The sequence below is a fragment of the Pavona decussata genome, unplaced genomic scaffold (genome assembly GCF_977016875.1).
Source record: "Pavona decussata unplaced genomic scaffold, jaPavDecu1.1 SCAFFOLD_220, whole genome shotgun sequence".
Classification (NCBI taxonomy): Eukaryota; Metazoa; Cnidaria; class Anthozoa; order Scleractinia; family Agariciidae; genus Pavona; species Pavona decussata.
Window position 1 is genome coordinate 236,293 of NW_028145625.1, and position 13,391 is coordinate 249,683.

Consider the following 13,391-nt stretch of genomic DNA (forward strand, 5'->3'; position numbering starts at 1 on the left):
TGGGGCTAATTTAGCCCATTTGGAATGGAGCTGCTTTGGCCCCAGTAAACGGGACTGAAATAGCCCTAATCATAAGGTAGCCGAAACGAAGACACAGAGGGGCTACTTTGGCAAAATGAGGGGTTGTTTTGGCATTTAAAAGGGTTGAAATGGTGCAATTGGAAGGCCAAAATAGCCCTTCTGGAGCCGTTTCATGCCTTCAGAAAGGAGGAACATTGGCCCATATTTTGTGGCCGATTTAGCCCAATTTATACTCAAAACAAACGTTCTCTAAAGGACTAAATTGGCATCAACATGTCTGAAACGACATTCTTTATAAGAGATGTTTTGGTCCTTAATTATGTAAAATAGCTCTCTTACAAGAACTAAAATGGTTCTTATGATGCCACAAAATGGCCCCATAATTGAGCTATTTTGAACCTGCATAAAGAGGAAACAATGGCCACAATGGGTGACTGATTTAGCCCAATATAATTACCAAAATTAATACACTTTTAGAGCTGAATCTACTCCAATATAGCCACAAGGACACTTTACTTTAAAACTGCTTTAGATTCAAGAAAGTCAGAAACAGCTATATTAGAGGGCTAAAATCAACTACTGCTTACCCTTGAATGGTTTTAATTTTCTGGTTGATTAACACTCATTATACATCCCTAATACACGAAACTGATAAATATATACACAGGAGAAACATTTTGTGAACAACACAACATTATTTTATTCTCTCACCTTAACTTTTTTTGGCAAACCAAACTGAAATAAAAAATGACTGCTAAGCCTGCTCTAAAAAAAGGACAACATGGCTTTGCTGTCTTTATATACCATGTCGAATATAATTATAAAACAACAACAGCAACGCCTTAATGCTGTCCATGAAATCTGGTGAGGACATAGAGTTTGTCAGAGCCAAAGCCTTCTCCAATAGCAACAATTTGGAGTTGCGTAAAAATGGCGAGGTTATCATCAACTGAAGCAGTTCTCTGTAAAAGAAAAACAAACAAAAAATGAAAGATGAGTCACCTTACAAGGTACAATTGACCAACTAAAACTGCAAGTAAAAATTAAAACTAATAACATGATGATGAAACACTGGAAGCCAGGTATAGAGATGCAAAAGACAGGGAAGTTGTTACTGATGGCTGCTGAGTGATAGAATATCAACAAAAAAGTCTGTCCAAAACAAGTCACTGATAACTATCACTGTTAAAGGCCCTCATAAGGCATACTTCTAGAAATTTTAGACCGGTTTATTGACATTTTAGCATAAAATAAAGGCCAATGTTGGCAAGCAACAACTATTGAGCCCGCATTATTATTGCAGTCTACCCTAAATATGATATGTGATTTCCAGCCTGCCTTGCATTTTATTCTGTGCCAGTCTTTTCAATTGCCACTTTCTTGGAAGGCTGCAAGTTGAGCAGGAGCAAAGTTTTCCCCTCCCACCCTCCCATTTTCTCTTGTTGCTTGCCTTCTCTTATCCTTTCTATTTTTGTTCACTGCATTTTGTTCTATCTCTTGTCAGTTATTCAGAGATGTTTAATAAAATAATTAAGGGCGGGGAATTGCTGCCTGCGGCACCCCTTCAGCCCTGTGCTGAAGCCCCGTCAGGGAGGGGGAGCTATAGGATTTGCTGGACTTCGTTAACTTGGCCCAAGGACATTATGCCGGCCATGCATTTTCACGTGTGAACTATGCCCCCCCCCCCCCCCCCCCCTTGCAGTACAGGCATGAGGCACCCGCTCGGTATGGTACCATGTACCGAGGCCCCTCATTCGGTTATCATCCGGTCGGTTGGTTTTATCCGAGCCTTGCTATTATATTCCCTGCCCAACTTTGCCAACAAAATAATGTTGTGTTTTCTTTGTGTCTGCGCGCCATAAGATTAACACGACAAGGTTTTTAGGCCTAGCACTCCTAAATTTTGCCCGCCACTGTCCCATTTACACTACAAGATTTGAAATGGTTACCGACAACTCAACCACAATCTATTAAGGGCAACCTTGCCTCCACAGAACAGGTTTTGCCATGTTTTTTTTCCTGACTTAGAGGCGTCTAACTTTCAGACGATGCCATTTTGTTTGTTGATGTACCGAGGCCCCTCATTCGGTTATCATCCGGTCGGTGGGTTTTATCCGAACCTTGCTGGTATATTCCCTGCCCAACTTTGCCAACAAAAGAATTTTTTGTTTTCTTTCTGTCTACGCGCCATAACATTAACACGACAAGGTTTTTGCGCCTAGCACTCCTAAATTTTGCCCGCCACTGTTCCATTTACACTACAAGATTTGAAATGGTTACCGATAACTCAACGACAATCTATTAAGGGCGATCTTGCCTCCAAAGAACAGGTTTTGCCATGTTTTTTTCCTGACACAGAGGCGTCTTACCTTTTAGACGACACCATTTTGTTTGTTGAAGAACACGTGCACATGTGCGACTGAATTTGGGACGCTGGCCTATTTCTTGGCAGGCCGAGGCAAGGCATTTTTAGGCACGCAAGCCGATGAACTTAACTTTAACATGGCAACATTAGGAGTACGGTATCATAAATTATTGCCCCACATGCCAGAATTTAGGAGTGCTGGGCCCAAAAACCTTGTATTGTAAACCAGGCTTTTATCTAGTCTGTTTGCCTCAGGGTCCAGTGGCCAAAAATAAACTGCTAGATACCCTTTGCCTAGCTACACATGATGGCAAGTTCATGATTAATTTTTGTTTCTGTACCCTGCTGGTAAAGATACTTGATAATAGTGTTCCTAACTTGAAGATAACCAATTACTTGGCATCAGAAGAAGAAAGACAAAAGTTCTTGTATACACTGTAAGTTGCAATCAAACTATATCCAGAGCAAAAAAATATATAGATAAGACAGGTATGCTAATATATTTTTGACAATCCACCCTAAGACCAAAAGATATAACATAGGAAACCCTTAAGAGCTTCTGGTAAAATGCAGTTACTGTCAAAATAATACTGTAAACTACTCCTCAATCACACAAAAACATACCAGAATTACTTGACGGCATGGGTTACAACATATAAAATGACAATGCTTAATACAAATTTAATACTAACCTCATTCCTAGAGTCTAACTTCTTCCTGAGAACAGGGTTGATAGAACACTTCAGCATGAAGCTAAATTTGCTCAAAAAATGACATATGTATCTCGACCACAGTATCACATGCAAAGGTAAAAAAGAAACAAATAATTATTTAAGGCATTGCATCTACTGTAAAGTGATCAAACAACTTACAACAATTCATCAGCAAAAAGCTTCGCACCGAACTGGCATGTACCTTGATCATAGTACCACACAGCAAGGGAAATTAGAAATTAATAGTTTGAAATAATGCATCTATAGTAATTTGATCAATCAATGCCTAACAGTTAGGATTCCTCAGCTAAAAGCTTGGCAAGATTTCCGCACGACCCCATACATGTAGCAAGGAAAGTTATAAAATTAATTGATAGTTTGAAACAATGCACCTAAAGCAATTTGATCAATTGTTTAAAAACTGTTTTTAAAAACATTCTAACCGACTTATCATAATAAATAGACTTGCATTGCTATGAGGAATAAATAAAAATGATAAAGCTAAGCTGCAAGCCATTTTATTCTAGGAGAATCTGGTGCAAATGGCAATTAAATTTTTACTAGTCGCTTAATTACCAAAAATCCCGCGACAGAAGAACCATCAGCACCGCTATCAGACACTACACTCTCCGCAGTAAATTAAGGGGATAAGTTACGAGCAGAATTCAAGGCTACAAAACTTATGGAAAGACTCACCTGAAAGTACTGTAATCTTAAAATATTGTGCAAGCATCACGCTCTGTTGCAAATGTCTTTGTGGTAATATACGATCCAACAGTAAAGAGAAAATCATAAATCGCAAACTATTAACACAAGGGAATCGGCTGTACATAATTTGACTTTCCAATTGCAGTCAAATCGCCAAGACTAGTGGAAATCAAACTAAAAATCGTAGTCCGTTGAAACCCTCCTGCCTGAACGATTTGTCATGCGCGTTTAGGGAGTACGCTCCCAAAGATTTCTGGGAGTGACGTATGCTCGTATCCAGGCTCCTTCCAATGGCGGAAATTGCCCTCCTATATCATGGCCGCCAAGTGCAAGTGAACGATCTAAAAACAAACAAACAAAAAGAAAAGTAAGAAGATTATTTTTACCGGGCTTTAATTCTAGCTCAGTTGCAAATATTAAAGCAAGCTCGGACTCAAGTACTACCTTACTTGATATTCTTTTGATGGTTGCCGGTGAAGACGTTCCAAGCCATGTCTTAATTTCCTCTTCAGTCAACGTTTGGGGAAGTTCTTCATCGTAAAGCTGTCAGTAAATTATCACAGTGGCTGAAATGGACTACTGCATGCTTCCAGAATATATAAGGTCGGTTTGGTGAATGAAAAGGACTCAATAGTAAGCAAATGCAGCCTTTTTTCCACAACTGGACAAAACGCGGGATTTTATTGGACAACGGTAATCATGCACCACAATTCAGAAGAGGGTGGAAATTATAACGTAAATTTTCCCACAAAATTCTCCCTGTCACAATTTTGCTTTACGTTAAAATTCAGTATATCGACCCTAACTTGGACCCATCTTGGCTTGATTGGAAATGGTTATACCATTCGGAGTCAAAATGACTCAAGTGATTGGGGCCATTTTGCGTTGTAACAAATTGGCTCTGTTCTTCGATGTCTAAACGACTCCATTAATAGGAGCCGAGACGGCCCTACAATGGAGCTAACTAGACTTAAACGGAAATGGTTCCAGTAATTTGAGACAAAATAGCTCTAGTGATAAGGGCCGATACGCACCCAGGGGCCGAATTATTTTCCACTGTGGGCCAAATCGGTTTTTGGTGGGGCTAAAACGGTTTTAATTGGGGTCGATATGGACCCAATTGACAAAATGGACCCACAAAGTGTCAAATCAGCTCCAGGGGCCATAGAGCTGAAACAGCATTTTGGAGCTGAAACAGATCTTTTGAATTTACAGTGCGGGTATGAGAGATGACCTGTTATTTCTTCTTGAAGCGGAACTCTGCAATGTTAACATGTGTGCCCTTCATTGTGAGCTTAGGAACACAGAACAGTTGTTGAGTTCACTGGGTATGTTTGCCTATGAATGTGACTCATTGAAAAACTGCCATGCTGTTCTTTGTGTATATGGGCCTGATAGCATGAAGGAAAAACACCAGATTGTGGTAAAGGCAAAACCAGGGCAAGAAACTGGGATTCAAAGGCATAATATTCAAGTTGTTTCTTTCTCAGGTACATACATATAGCAATACCAGTTGTTTATTTTTAAAGAATTCAAAATAGCATTAAAGTTTAGTATCAAGTAGTAGTATGTCAATGCCATTAAGGCTTATGGGTTAATTTTTTTTTTGTACTCTTTTGCCCATGCAATCAGTACCAGCCATCTGGGCCGGGTTGTTCGATAGCCGATTAACGCTAATCCACGATTAGATTTTAATCGAGGCTTTTAGCTCACTCGTTAAAAGTGGTTTTAAAGGCTAATTTCGAGCTAAAGGTAAAGAAAGGTCTCACTGAAAATTGCGGGTCAAAAATGTTTTGGAAGAATCTTTATCGATTAGTAATTAAACTCTAGTCAAAGTTTGCGTTAATCCAGGATTAGCTTAATCGGGCTTCGAACAATTGGGCCCTATATAATAGTAAGGAAAGTACAGTAGCAATCTCTTATTAATCACCAGTCTGGTTACATTTACATGCACATGTTACATGTTTGCATTCTCAATAAATTTTTTACACATCAATGTATATACATAGGACACATCCCTGCCTCTTTTTTTATCTGACCAATTAAATGTTGATTGTTCAGGCTATTTGAATAAGGAATAACCATAACTTCAAACACTATGAAATTTTGTATGGCTTGTTTCATTCCCATTTTTAATTTTAATCAGCATCGCATTCTAAAATAAGTCTGCAATGATTATGTTAAATTACTTGAAATGCTAGATTACTGATTATTTTCCTACACCGCAATATTACAGTTGATTTCCATTAGTGCTGTAACCCCTAAACAGAACAAATTCCAAACTAAAATGTGGCGTTACGATTTAGACAAATTCTGTGCAAGACTATTAGTGCGCACTGAAAAAAATTGTCACTCCGAGCGAAAATAGCAAATTGGACGGAAAGAAAGTGGTCGTCTGTCAAGACCAGGAGAAGTAAGATATTAAATTTACCATTTCCGTCAACATCTGTAAATTTATTCACTGTTCCTCTTTTTTCTTAGAGATACAAAATCTGATCCTGGTAGCGATTATAATTCAACGTAGAAGCATTATAAAAGGACTCAGAATTTCTGATCCCCCCATCACTTAAAACTGAATAAAACTGGCTATTTACACCGATTCTAAGGGTTTTAGAATTTCTGATCCCCCCATCACATAAAACTGAACAAAACCTGCTATTTACACCAGATTCTAAGGGACTCAGAATTTCTGATCCCCCCAACATTTAAAACTGAATAAAACTCGCTATTTACACCTATTCTGAGGGACTCAGAATTTCTTCCCCCCCCCCCCCCCCCTTCCCAACATTTAAAACTGAACAAAACCTGCTATTTACACCAGATTCTAAGGGACTCAGAATTTCTGATCCCCCCAACAATTAAAACTGAATAAAACTCGCTATTTACACCTATTCTGAGGGACTCAGAATTTCTGACCCCCCCCCCATCATTTAAAACTGAATAATGAACTGGTTATTTATACCGATTCTGAAGGACTCAGAATTTCTGATCCCCCCGTCATTTAAAACTGAATACTGAACCGGCTGTTTACACCGATTCCAAGGGACTCAGAATTTCTGATCCCCCCATCATATAAAACTGAACAAAACCTGCTATTTATACCAGATTCTAGGGGACTCAGAATTTCTGATCCCCCGACATTTAAAACTAAATAAAACTTGCTATTTACACCTATTCTGAGGGACTCAGAATTTCTGATCCCCCCATCACTTAAAACTGAATAATACTGGCTATTTACACCGATTCTAAGGGACTCAGAATTTCTGATCCCCCCATCATTTAAAACTTAAAAAAAACTGCTATTTACACCAGATTCTAAGGGACTCAGAATTTCTGATCCCCCCAACATTTAAAACTGAATAAAACTTGCTATTTACACCTATTCTGAGGGACTCAGAGTTTCTGATCCTCCCAACATTTAAAAACTGAACAAAACCTGCTATTTACACCAGATTCTTAGGTACTCAGAATTTCTGATCCCTCCGACATTTAAAACTGAATATACTTGCTATTTACACCTATTCCGAGGGACTCAGAATTTCCGATCCCCCCAACATTTAAAACTGAACGAAATCGGCCATTTTCACCGATTCTAAGGGAATCCGAATTTCTGATCTCTGTACACTTAAAACTGAACAAAATCGGCTATTTACACCGATTCTAAGGGACTCAGAATTTCTGATCCCCCCATCATTTATAACTGAATAAAACCGGATACTATACCCCAGATTCTAAAGGGCTCAGAATTTCTGATCCTTTTAACACTTAAAACTGATTTTTTTTTTCGTGGAGTTCTATTTAATTCAATTCTATGTGGATTTTGGTGTAGTGAAAAACAATCGATGAAGAAATCGTCATTTTAGCAGAGAAATTCTCATTGTCCACGCAAATTTATGTTTTCAAGCAGCTAGCCTAAAGAATACTGGAAATCCACACAAACCCAAGCACAAACGTATTTATCAATGCAAGGCGTTTGATATTCTGAGCTCTGGATTACTGCGTCTGCAAAAATCTGGTTTCAAAAACATGACACTTCCAAGTTCAGGACTCTGGAATTCGGACCGTTGCTTTGACGAGTCCACAGAATTCAGTTATAATAATAAAGTATATTTTCTTCTCCCAGATGGGTTTCTTTCCATGGTCTTGCATATCTCCCCGCCTTTTTACAGGTTCTCTGAACCGGCTAACAGCTACGGTAAGACTGAAAACGAAATATTCAGCAATTAATTAATGAAAATAGGTAAATCTAAACCGATAAATCTTCTGTGCAGATGAAAAACAAAGTGGCTCTATTTATGAAGTGGCTCTCATGTCTTGCATATGACAGCACGTTTACAAACGTTTGGCCATGCAATTAGTCCACGGACGATATATATATGCATATGCTTCCTTCAAACAAAATGAACTCATGACAAAGGTTCATCGAAAAAGGTTTATCTCGCCTTAGAAAGGATGGAATAGAAATGTCACAACCATGTCAGAAGCAGGAATTGTAAAACCTTAATTCACGCGCGCGATTTGAATGGGAATAACTGCCTCGGTAGACGCGCAAAACACAAATTGACAAAAATTGAAGCTTGAAATCATGTTCTTTATCGTTTAGGTGCATCAAGTGCGATTTACAAGTGCTAGCTTTGCAAGGAATTTAGTAAATTTATACAAAGAAAAAAAACTTTATAATTACCTTGAGTCAGCGTGAGCTGAGAATAACAGCACTTTGCCATCAGCCATGATAAATGCCGCCCCAAATGTTAGTTGTCTCCAGTCTCATCGAGGCAATACTTTAGCTCAACAACTTTTCCACAAAACAATATGAAACGTTCCTACCTTTCAGTGTTTTCGAATGGAGTTAACACCAAAACGGAGAATAAACCAACTTGACGCTTAGGATAATTTGAATTGAAATACAAGAAGATTATTTTGAACCACGCGACAGCAACCGGTCAAGAGTCCGGTAGTGCGTCATAGCACGTGCTCGATGTCGGGTCACGTAGCTTCCTAATAAACTCTTTAACTTGTCTCAGAGATCTTTAAGCTCAACAGTTATTTCACTCTACTAGGTCTAGTTCTCTTCTCCGGTTTTACACAGATATGATCTTTTTATTTGAAACTAAGTTGGAACAAAAAGTGTCACAGAACCTTGCGTGACTCATAAACACAACATCGTCCCTGGGACGTGCACGTGAAGAGGAGAGACCTTTGCGGTCAGATCGTTGCTGTTACAAAGGTAATTCGTTTATTTTTGTAGCGTGGCCGTTACATTTTGACCCGCATTAACATCATTTCAAGTATTTCAATGGCGTGGAATTTAGTGAAAAAGCGAAAGACATCAATTATTTGGGTAGAAGCATGGAGACGTCGTGTACGTTGACAGTCCACGGTTCAATATTCTAGTCCGTTGCGAACACAGTCTTATGAAGGGAATCGGACAGTGATTTTAAGGAATGCTCGAAACGGTAAAATAATTCCCAAACGCGCAAGAATACACCGGAGGTGAGTCAGTTTTATTCATTTCATTGTATGAAAGCTAAATGTAGCGTTATTTAAGCTTCAGAATCGACATTATTTTATTTCCCATGCAAAAAAAAATCTCAACGGCTGCCTGCAACCCAATACAACTTGCACTCAAAGGTCACCGTCCCACTAGTACTTTATTATTACACACTCTCTGGTGACGCGAGCTTGGGCTGCTTGTGTTGCAAGCGGACAAAAAATGGCTATGCATTCTTTGGTATGTACATTTTGCTTTTCAAGTTGCAAAGAATATTCAGTTGTGTTTGCTATACTTTAAATAGCTTCAAACAGACTCAAAAGACTTGAATGAAATCCCAGGTTGAAATGGATTATATCAGATTATATTGTACCGGAAATAAATTTATCGCTGAACACTGAACAGTTTTGTGCTTGTTGTTCCTGCTATCGACTTGGTTAAGAGAATTTGTCCTCGTCCATGTTACACTTCACTTTGGTATAAAGCTTTTTACACGTTACATTTATTTTTCTTCAGAAATAAAGGATAACACGTTTCAGTGCATTAGCATCCAGAGGAGGTGGTGAAATAAGACAACCGCTCTTGACAAGTCTGAATGGAAGTGGATTCAACTTATCAATAAAGAGAGTTCAAAGAAGCTGTTTAGAGGTCGGAGAAAATAAGTACACATTGTCAGAATATGGTATAAATAGCCAATTATTCTAAGTTTTAAGTAAATGAAGGGATAAGAAATTCTGAGTCCCTTAAAATTTGGTGTAAAATATCAGGTTATGTTCAGTTCTAAGTGATGGGGGGATCAGAAATTCTGAGTCCTTCAGAATCGTTGTAAATATCCAGTTTTATTCAGTTTTAAATGATGGGGGGATCGGAAATTCTGAGTCCCTTAAAATCGGTGAAAATGGCCGCTTTTGTTCAGTTTTAAACGATTGGGGGATCAGAAATTCTGAGTCCCTTAGAATCGGTGAAAATAGCCTGTTTTGTTCAGTTTTAAGTGATGGGGGGATCAGAAATTCTGAGTCCCTTAGAATCGGTGTAAATAGCCAGTTTTATTCAGTTTTAAATGGTGAGGGGATCAGAAATTCTAAGTCCCTCAGAATCGTTGTAAATAGCAGGTTTTGTTCAGTCTTAAATGATGGGAGATCAGAAATTCTGAACCTTTTCGTATTCTTAGTCTTCAAATCTCTTCTTTATTCTTTAAGAGAATTGTTAATTCCAAACATTTTATATCGCTCGGAGGATTTTTGTACTTCCGAGCAAACACTGCAGAGCAATTATTTTTGTCATTTGAAGCGTTACTTTTAGATTGAGAGTACAAATCATTGTTGGAATAAATTGGAGATTTTGCCGTTCAGTTGAAGCTGTGCCTTTCATTAAGGGCCGATCTTCCGTTTTCTCTTTTGTGGTTTTAGAAATGTACAAACTCACTACTCTTGATCTGCTTTGTCATTGTTTTGTGTTTTTTTACTTGTTTCCTTTCCGTTTTTGTCGTGTTCTGAAACAATATTAGCTTCCTTGCTCACTTCCACTGACCAGAAAAAAAAAAATATTTTTGACTTCTGTACTTATTAATTGATAACAGAACAGAGGGCTAGCCTACTTTCTTTAGTCTTATTGAACGAAAGGCAATTATTCTTTCAGTTCTGTATTTTTTATTTATTTATTTTTCAACTTCGCCAGAGGAGAAAAAACAACATGAAGAAACCTCTGACAGGAGAGAACTCACAGAATGATAAGTTCCAATAACGAGACTCCTTGCATAAATAAAATTACAGCATAATAAGTAAGTATTGACAACTAATTAACAACTTATTTGAACTAAAAATACAGGTAATGGTCTGCTTTGATGACATTTGATGCAGACACTTTTAAACGTTTGAGAGAGGGAGATAGGGAGATAGAAAGAAGATTAGAATCCTGGTCAAGAAAACAGGATGAGATTGTTACTAAGCTGTCCACTCTCCGCAAAGACCAGAAACGTTTACAAGATGTCCAAAACTACGTCGCCGATTATCAGCTAGCCGCCTACAAAACTGTAAGTAGTTTCTTGGCCTCATTTGTTAGCAGCGTTTTAGGGCAGGTTGCTTTAGCACATTTTGGCACAAAAGTCAATCGTTGCATGAGTTAGATTCTTTGAATTATATATCAATGACCGAAAAGGATCAAGGTTTTCTTATGTATAATGTACTGCCAAGCTTAACGTTCCCTTATAACTTTATGGTACAGTTGCCCAGCCGTAGGCCAGCCGATCTCAACACAAGAAGCATAAACTATAGGTGAATAGGCTATTTTTATTTCTGTACAAAACATAAGTAACTTCGATGACTCCATTTTCCAACGTCTCTTTGCCTTCTGAATCGACCAAATAGTCTTACTCCAAGCATGATTTGCCCGCAGTTTATCGTCCCCGTAGATTTAACAGACTGAAAAGACCTTTGTATTTCATTGCGTTATTGTTCACGGAGATGTGCTCTTCTTTGGTCTGCTTTAATGCATTGTCAATCGATTTCTGTTAAAGGTATTCTGTGAGTGGCGTGACATCGCAAAGACGATGAGGGGAAAGCGTTTGATGACGATATGGAAGAAGAAATCGATGTGTTCGACCTACAGGTTGGTAAACCAATAAGTCCTTACGATGTGGCGCGTTGGGTGCCTCAGTACTGTGCGATCCAACTTATTAGGGTGGTTTAGTCTTAACAGACCTTTCTAGTTTGCTTAGTAACAGCAGGGTGTTCTCAAAAGTTAAAATCGTCCATCGATGTTGAGTCGAGGAGGCGACTTTTAGTTTAAGAATAATGTTTTAATTGGCACTAAATCATTTGGCAGCCAGAAAAAAAAAAGTGCAGAGAATCGAGGACAACTGTGGGTGGTGAATATAAAACACTGTGTAGAATAGATGATCAGAGCGCGCTTTAGAAACTGGCCACTGGTTTGGTATGTACTGACTATTATTGTTTTTCTATTTTTTACAGTGTAAGGAATGGGGATTTTGTCTCAGGGAGCTCTTTGGACTCGGCATCGGTAGCGGTGATTACGACCATTTAACCGTTGAACATGCTTCGATGTTAATAAGGAATTTTAGGTCGTTACGGCACTATAGCAATCAAGATTTCGAGGCGGTGCATAAGCGTCAAAAGCAGATTTTTAGCTGGACAACTAACCATAATGGCAGTGGTGAAGCTACTTCATTTAAGTAATAAGTATATTTTGGGTGTTCTTTTTAACGCCACATTTATTCTGTACGAGAAGGTCATCTAACGAAGTAAAAGAGCAAATGAAGTGCCATTGTAGTGTACATGACAGAATTAGTTATCAAAAATTCAAATTGAAAGTTTGGATTGAAAATTGTATCTAATTATCGTAAATTCCAAAATTTGTACCTTAATGAGCCATTGTTCTGTATAATTTTATATCGATCAAATGTTAGACGCAAAAACGTTAAGGTTGCCTGTCGTTTCTATTCTCGAGGTTATGTTTCAGAAAGGCCAACCAATGTGCACTTAATGGTGAGACGGCTTGAATACACCTTAGCATGTGGCTGTTGTTTACTCGTAAGTGGATTTGTTCATAATTATCAAAATTATAGAACATGCATCCTCAGGATATTGTGTGCTCTACATTACCGTATATATTTTACGTTTCGTGTACATGTTACATTTCATTTCAAACCGAACAGTGACCTATCTGATCGGTGTTTCTGTATTCTCAAATTCGTCCACCTATTAGCAGCTTTCATTGGCCCCGAGCATGAGCTTTTTACTTAGACTGAGAACAAGGAACACGTTAGTTACTCTGGTAATAAGAGCAATACGTTTTATTTATTCATTTAACTAGTTTAGGTAGCTCTCCTGTGATGGAAATTTATTTTTTAGTGTCATGATTTGTATCACCAAATGGTTCAAGCTATTCCACGTGAAAGCAAGCCATATGGTGACATAACTTATTACGAGTTAAGAGCAAACTGCTGGAGAGTACGAATAAGGATCTCAAAGCTTAACTACAAAATGACACTTGTAACACACATCGCTCTACATAACGTGTTCCTGCTATGTGACGTGAATTATTTATTAATTGCAACTCCAAAATTAAGAATGTT

The 13,391-nt window shown here is 38.2% G+C and overlaps 1 protein-coding gene and 2 long non-coding RNA genes across 5 annotated transcripts; 1 reads left to right on the forward strand and 2 right to left on the reverse strand.

The window, feature by feature from the left end:
• Positions 1-693: 693 nt before the first annotated feature.
• Positions 694-3,985, reverse strand: LOC146459312 (uncharacterized). The gene is made up of 2 exons (XR_014857965.1): positions 3,079-3,985; positions 694-983 (listed from the first exon to the last, which is right to left on the reverse strand). It is a non-coding gene; the product is annotated as an uncharacterized LOC146459312 (long non-coding RNA).
• Positions 3,986-4,041: 56 nt separating this feature from the next.
• Positions 4,042-12,404, forward strand: LOC146459313 (uncharacterized). Of its 3 annotated transcripts, none has more exons than XR_014857963.1 (4): positions 4,042-4,410; positions 5,023-5,297; positions 11,126-11,330; positions 11,814-12,404. XR_014857963.1 is itself a non-coding variant. In XM_085089656.1 (4 exons), the coding sequence occupies exons 2-4, from the start codon at positions 11,142-11,144 to the stop codon at positions 12,189-12,191; spliced, it is 351 nt and encodes a 116-aa protein (XP_084945782.1). In that variant the 5' UTR covers positions 8,962-9,300; positions 9,815-11,141; the 3' UTR covers positions 12,192-12,404. The 3 variants fall into 3 exon arrangements, 2 of the variants coding, with proteins under 2 accessions (XP_084945782.1, XP_084945781.1); XM_085089656.1 differs by lacking the exons at positions 4,042-4,410; positions 5,023-5,297 and adding an exon at positions 8,962-9,300 and having other exon boundaries at positions 9,815-11,330; positions 11,814-11,905; positions 12,122-12,404; XM_085089655.1 differs by lacking the exons at positions 4,042-4,410; positions 5,023-5,297 and adding an exon at positions 8,962-9,300 and having other exon boundaries at positions 9,815-11,330; positions 11,814-11,905; positions 12,268-12,404.
• On the reverse strand, positions 6,861-8,715 carry LOC146459314 (uncharacterized). The gene is made up of 2 exons (XR_014857964.1): positions 8,492-8,715; positions 6,861-8,008 (listed from the first exon to the last, which is right to left on the reverse strand). It is a non-coding gene; the product is annotated as an uncharacterized LOC146459314 (long non-coding RNA).
• Positions 12,405-13,391: the final 987 nt, after the last annotated feature.

Coding starts and splice junctions, on each gene's coding strand:
- LOC146459313 (XM_085089655.1), top strand. CDS start 11,142: ATGACATTTGATGCAGACACTTTTAAACGTTTGAGAGAGGGAGATAGG. Junction 11,331..11,813: donor AGCTAGCCGCCTACAAAACT/GTAAGTAGTTTC, acceptor TTTCTGTTAAAG/GTATTCTGTGAGTGGCGTGA. Junction 11,906..12,267: donor TCGATGTGTTCGACCTACAG/GTTGGTAAACCA, acceptor TATTTTTTACAG/TGTAAGGAATGGGGATTTTG.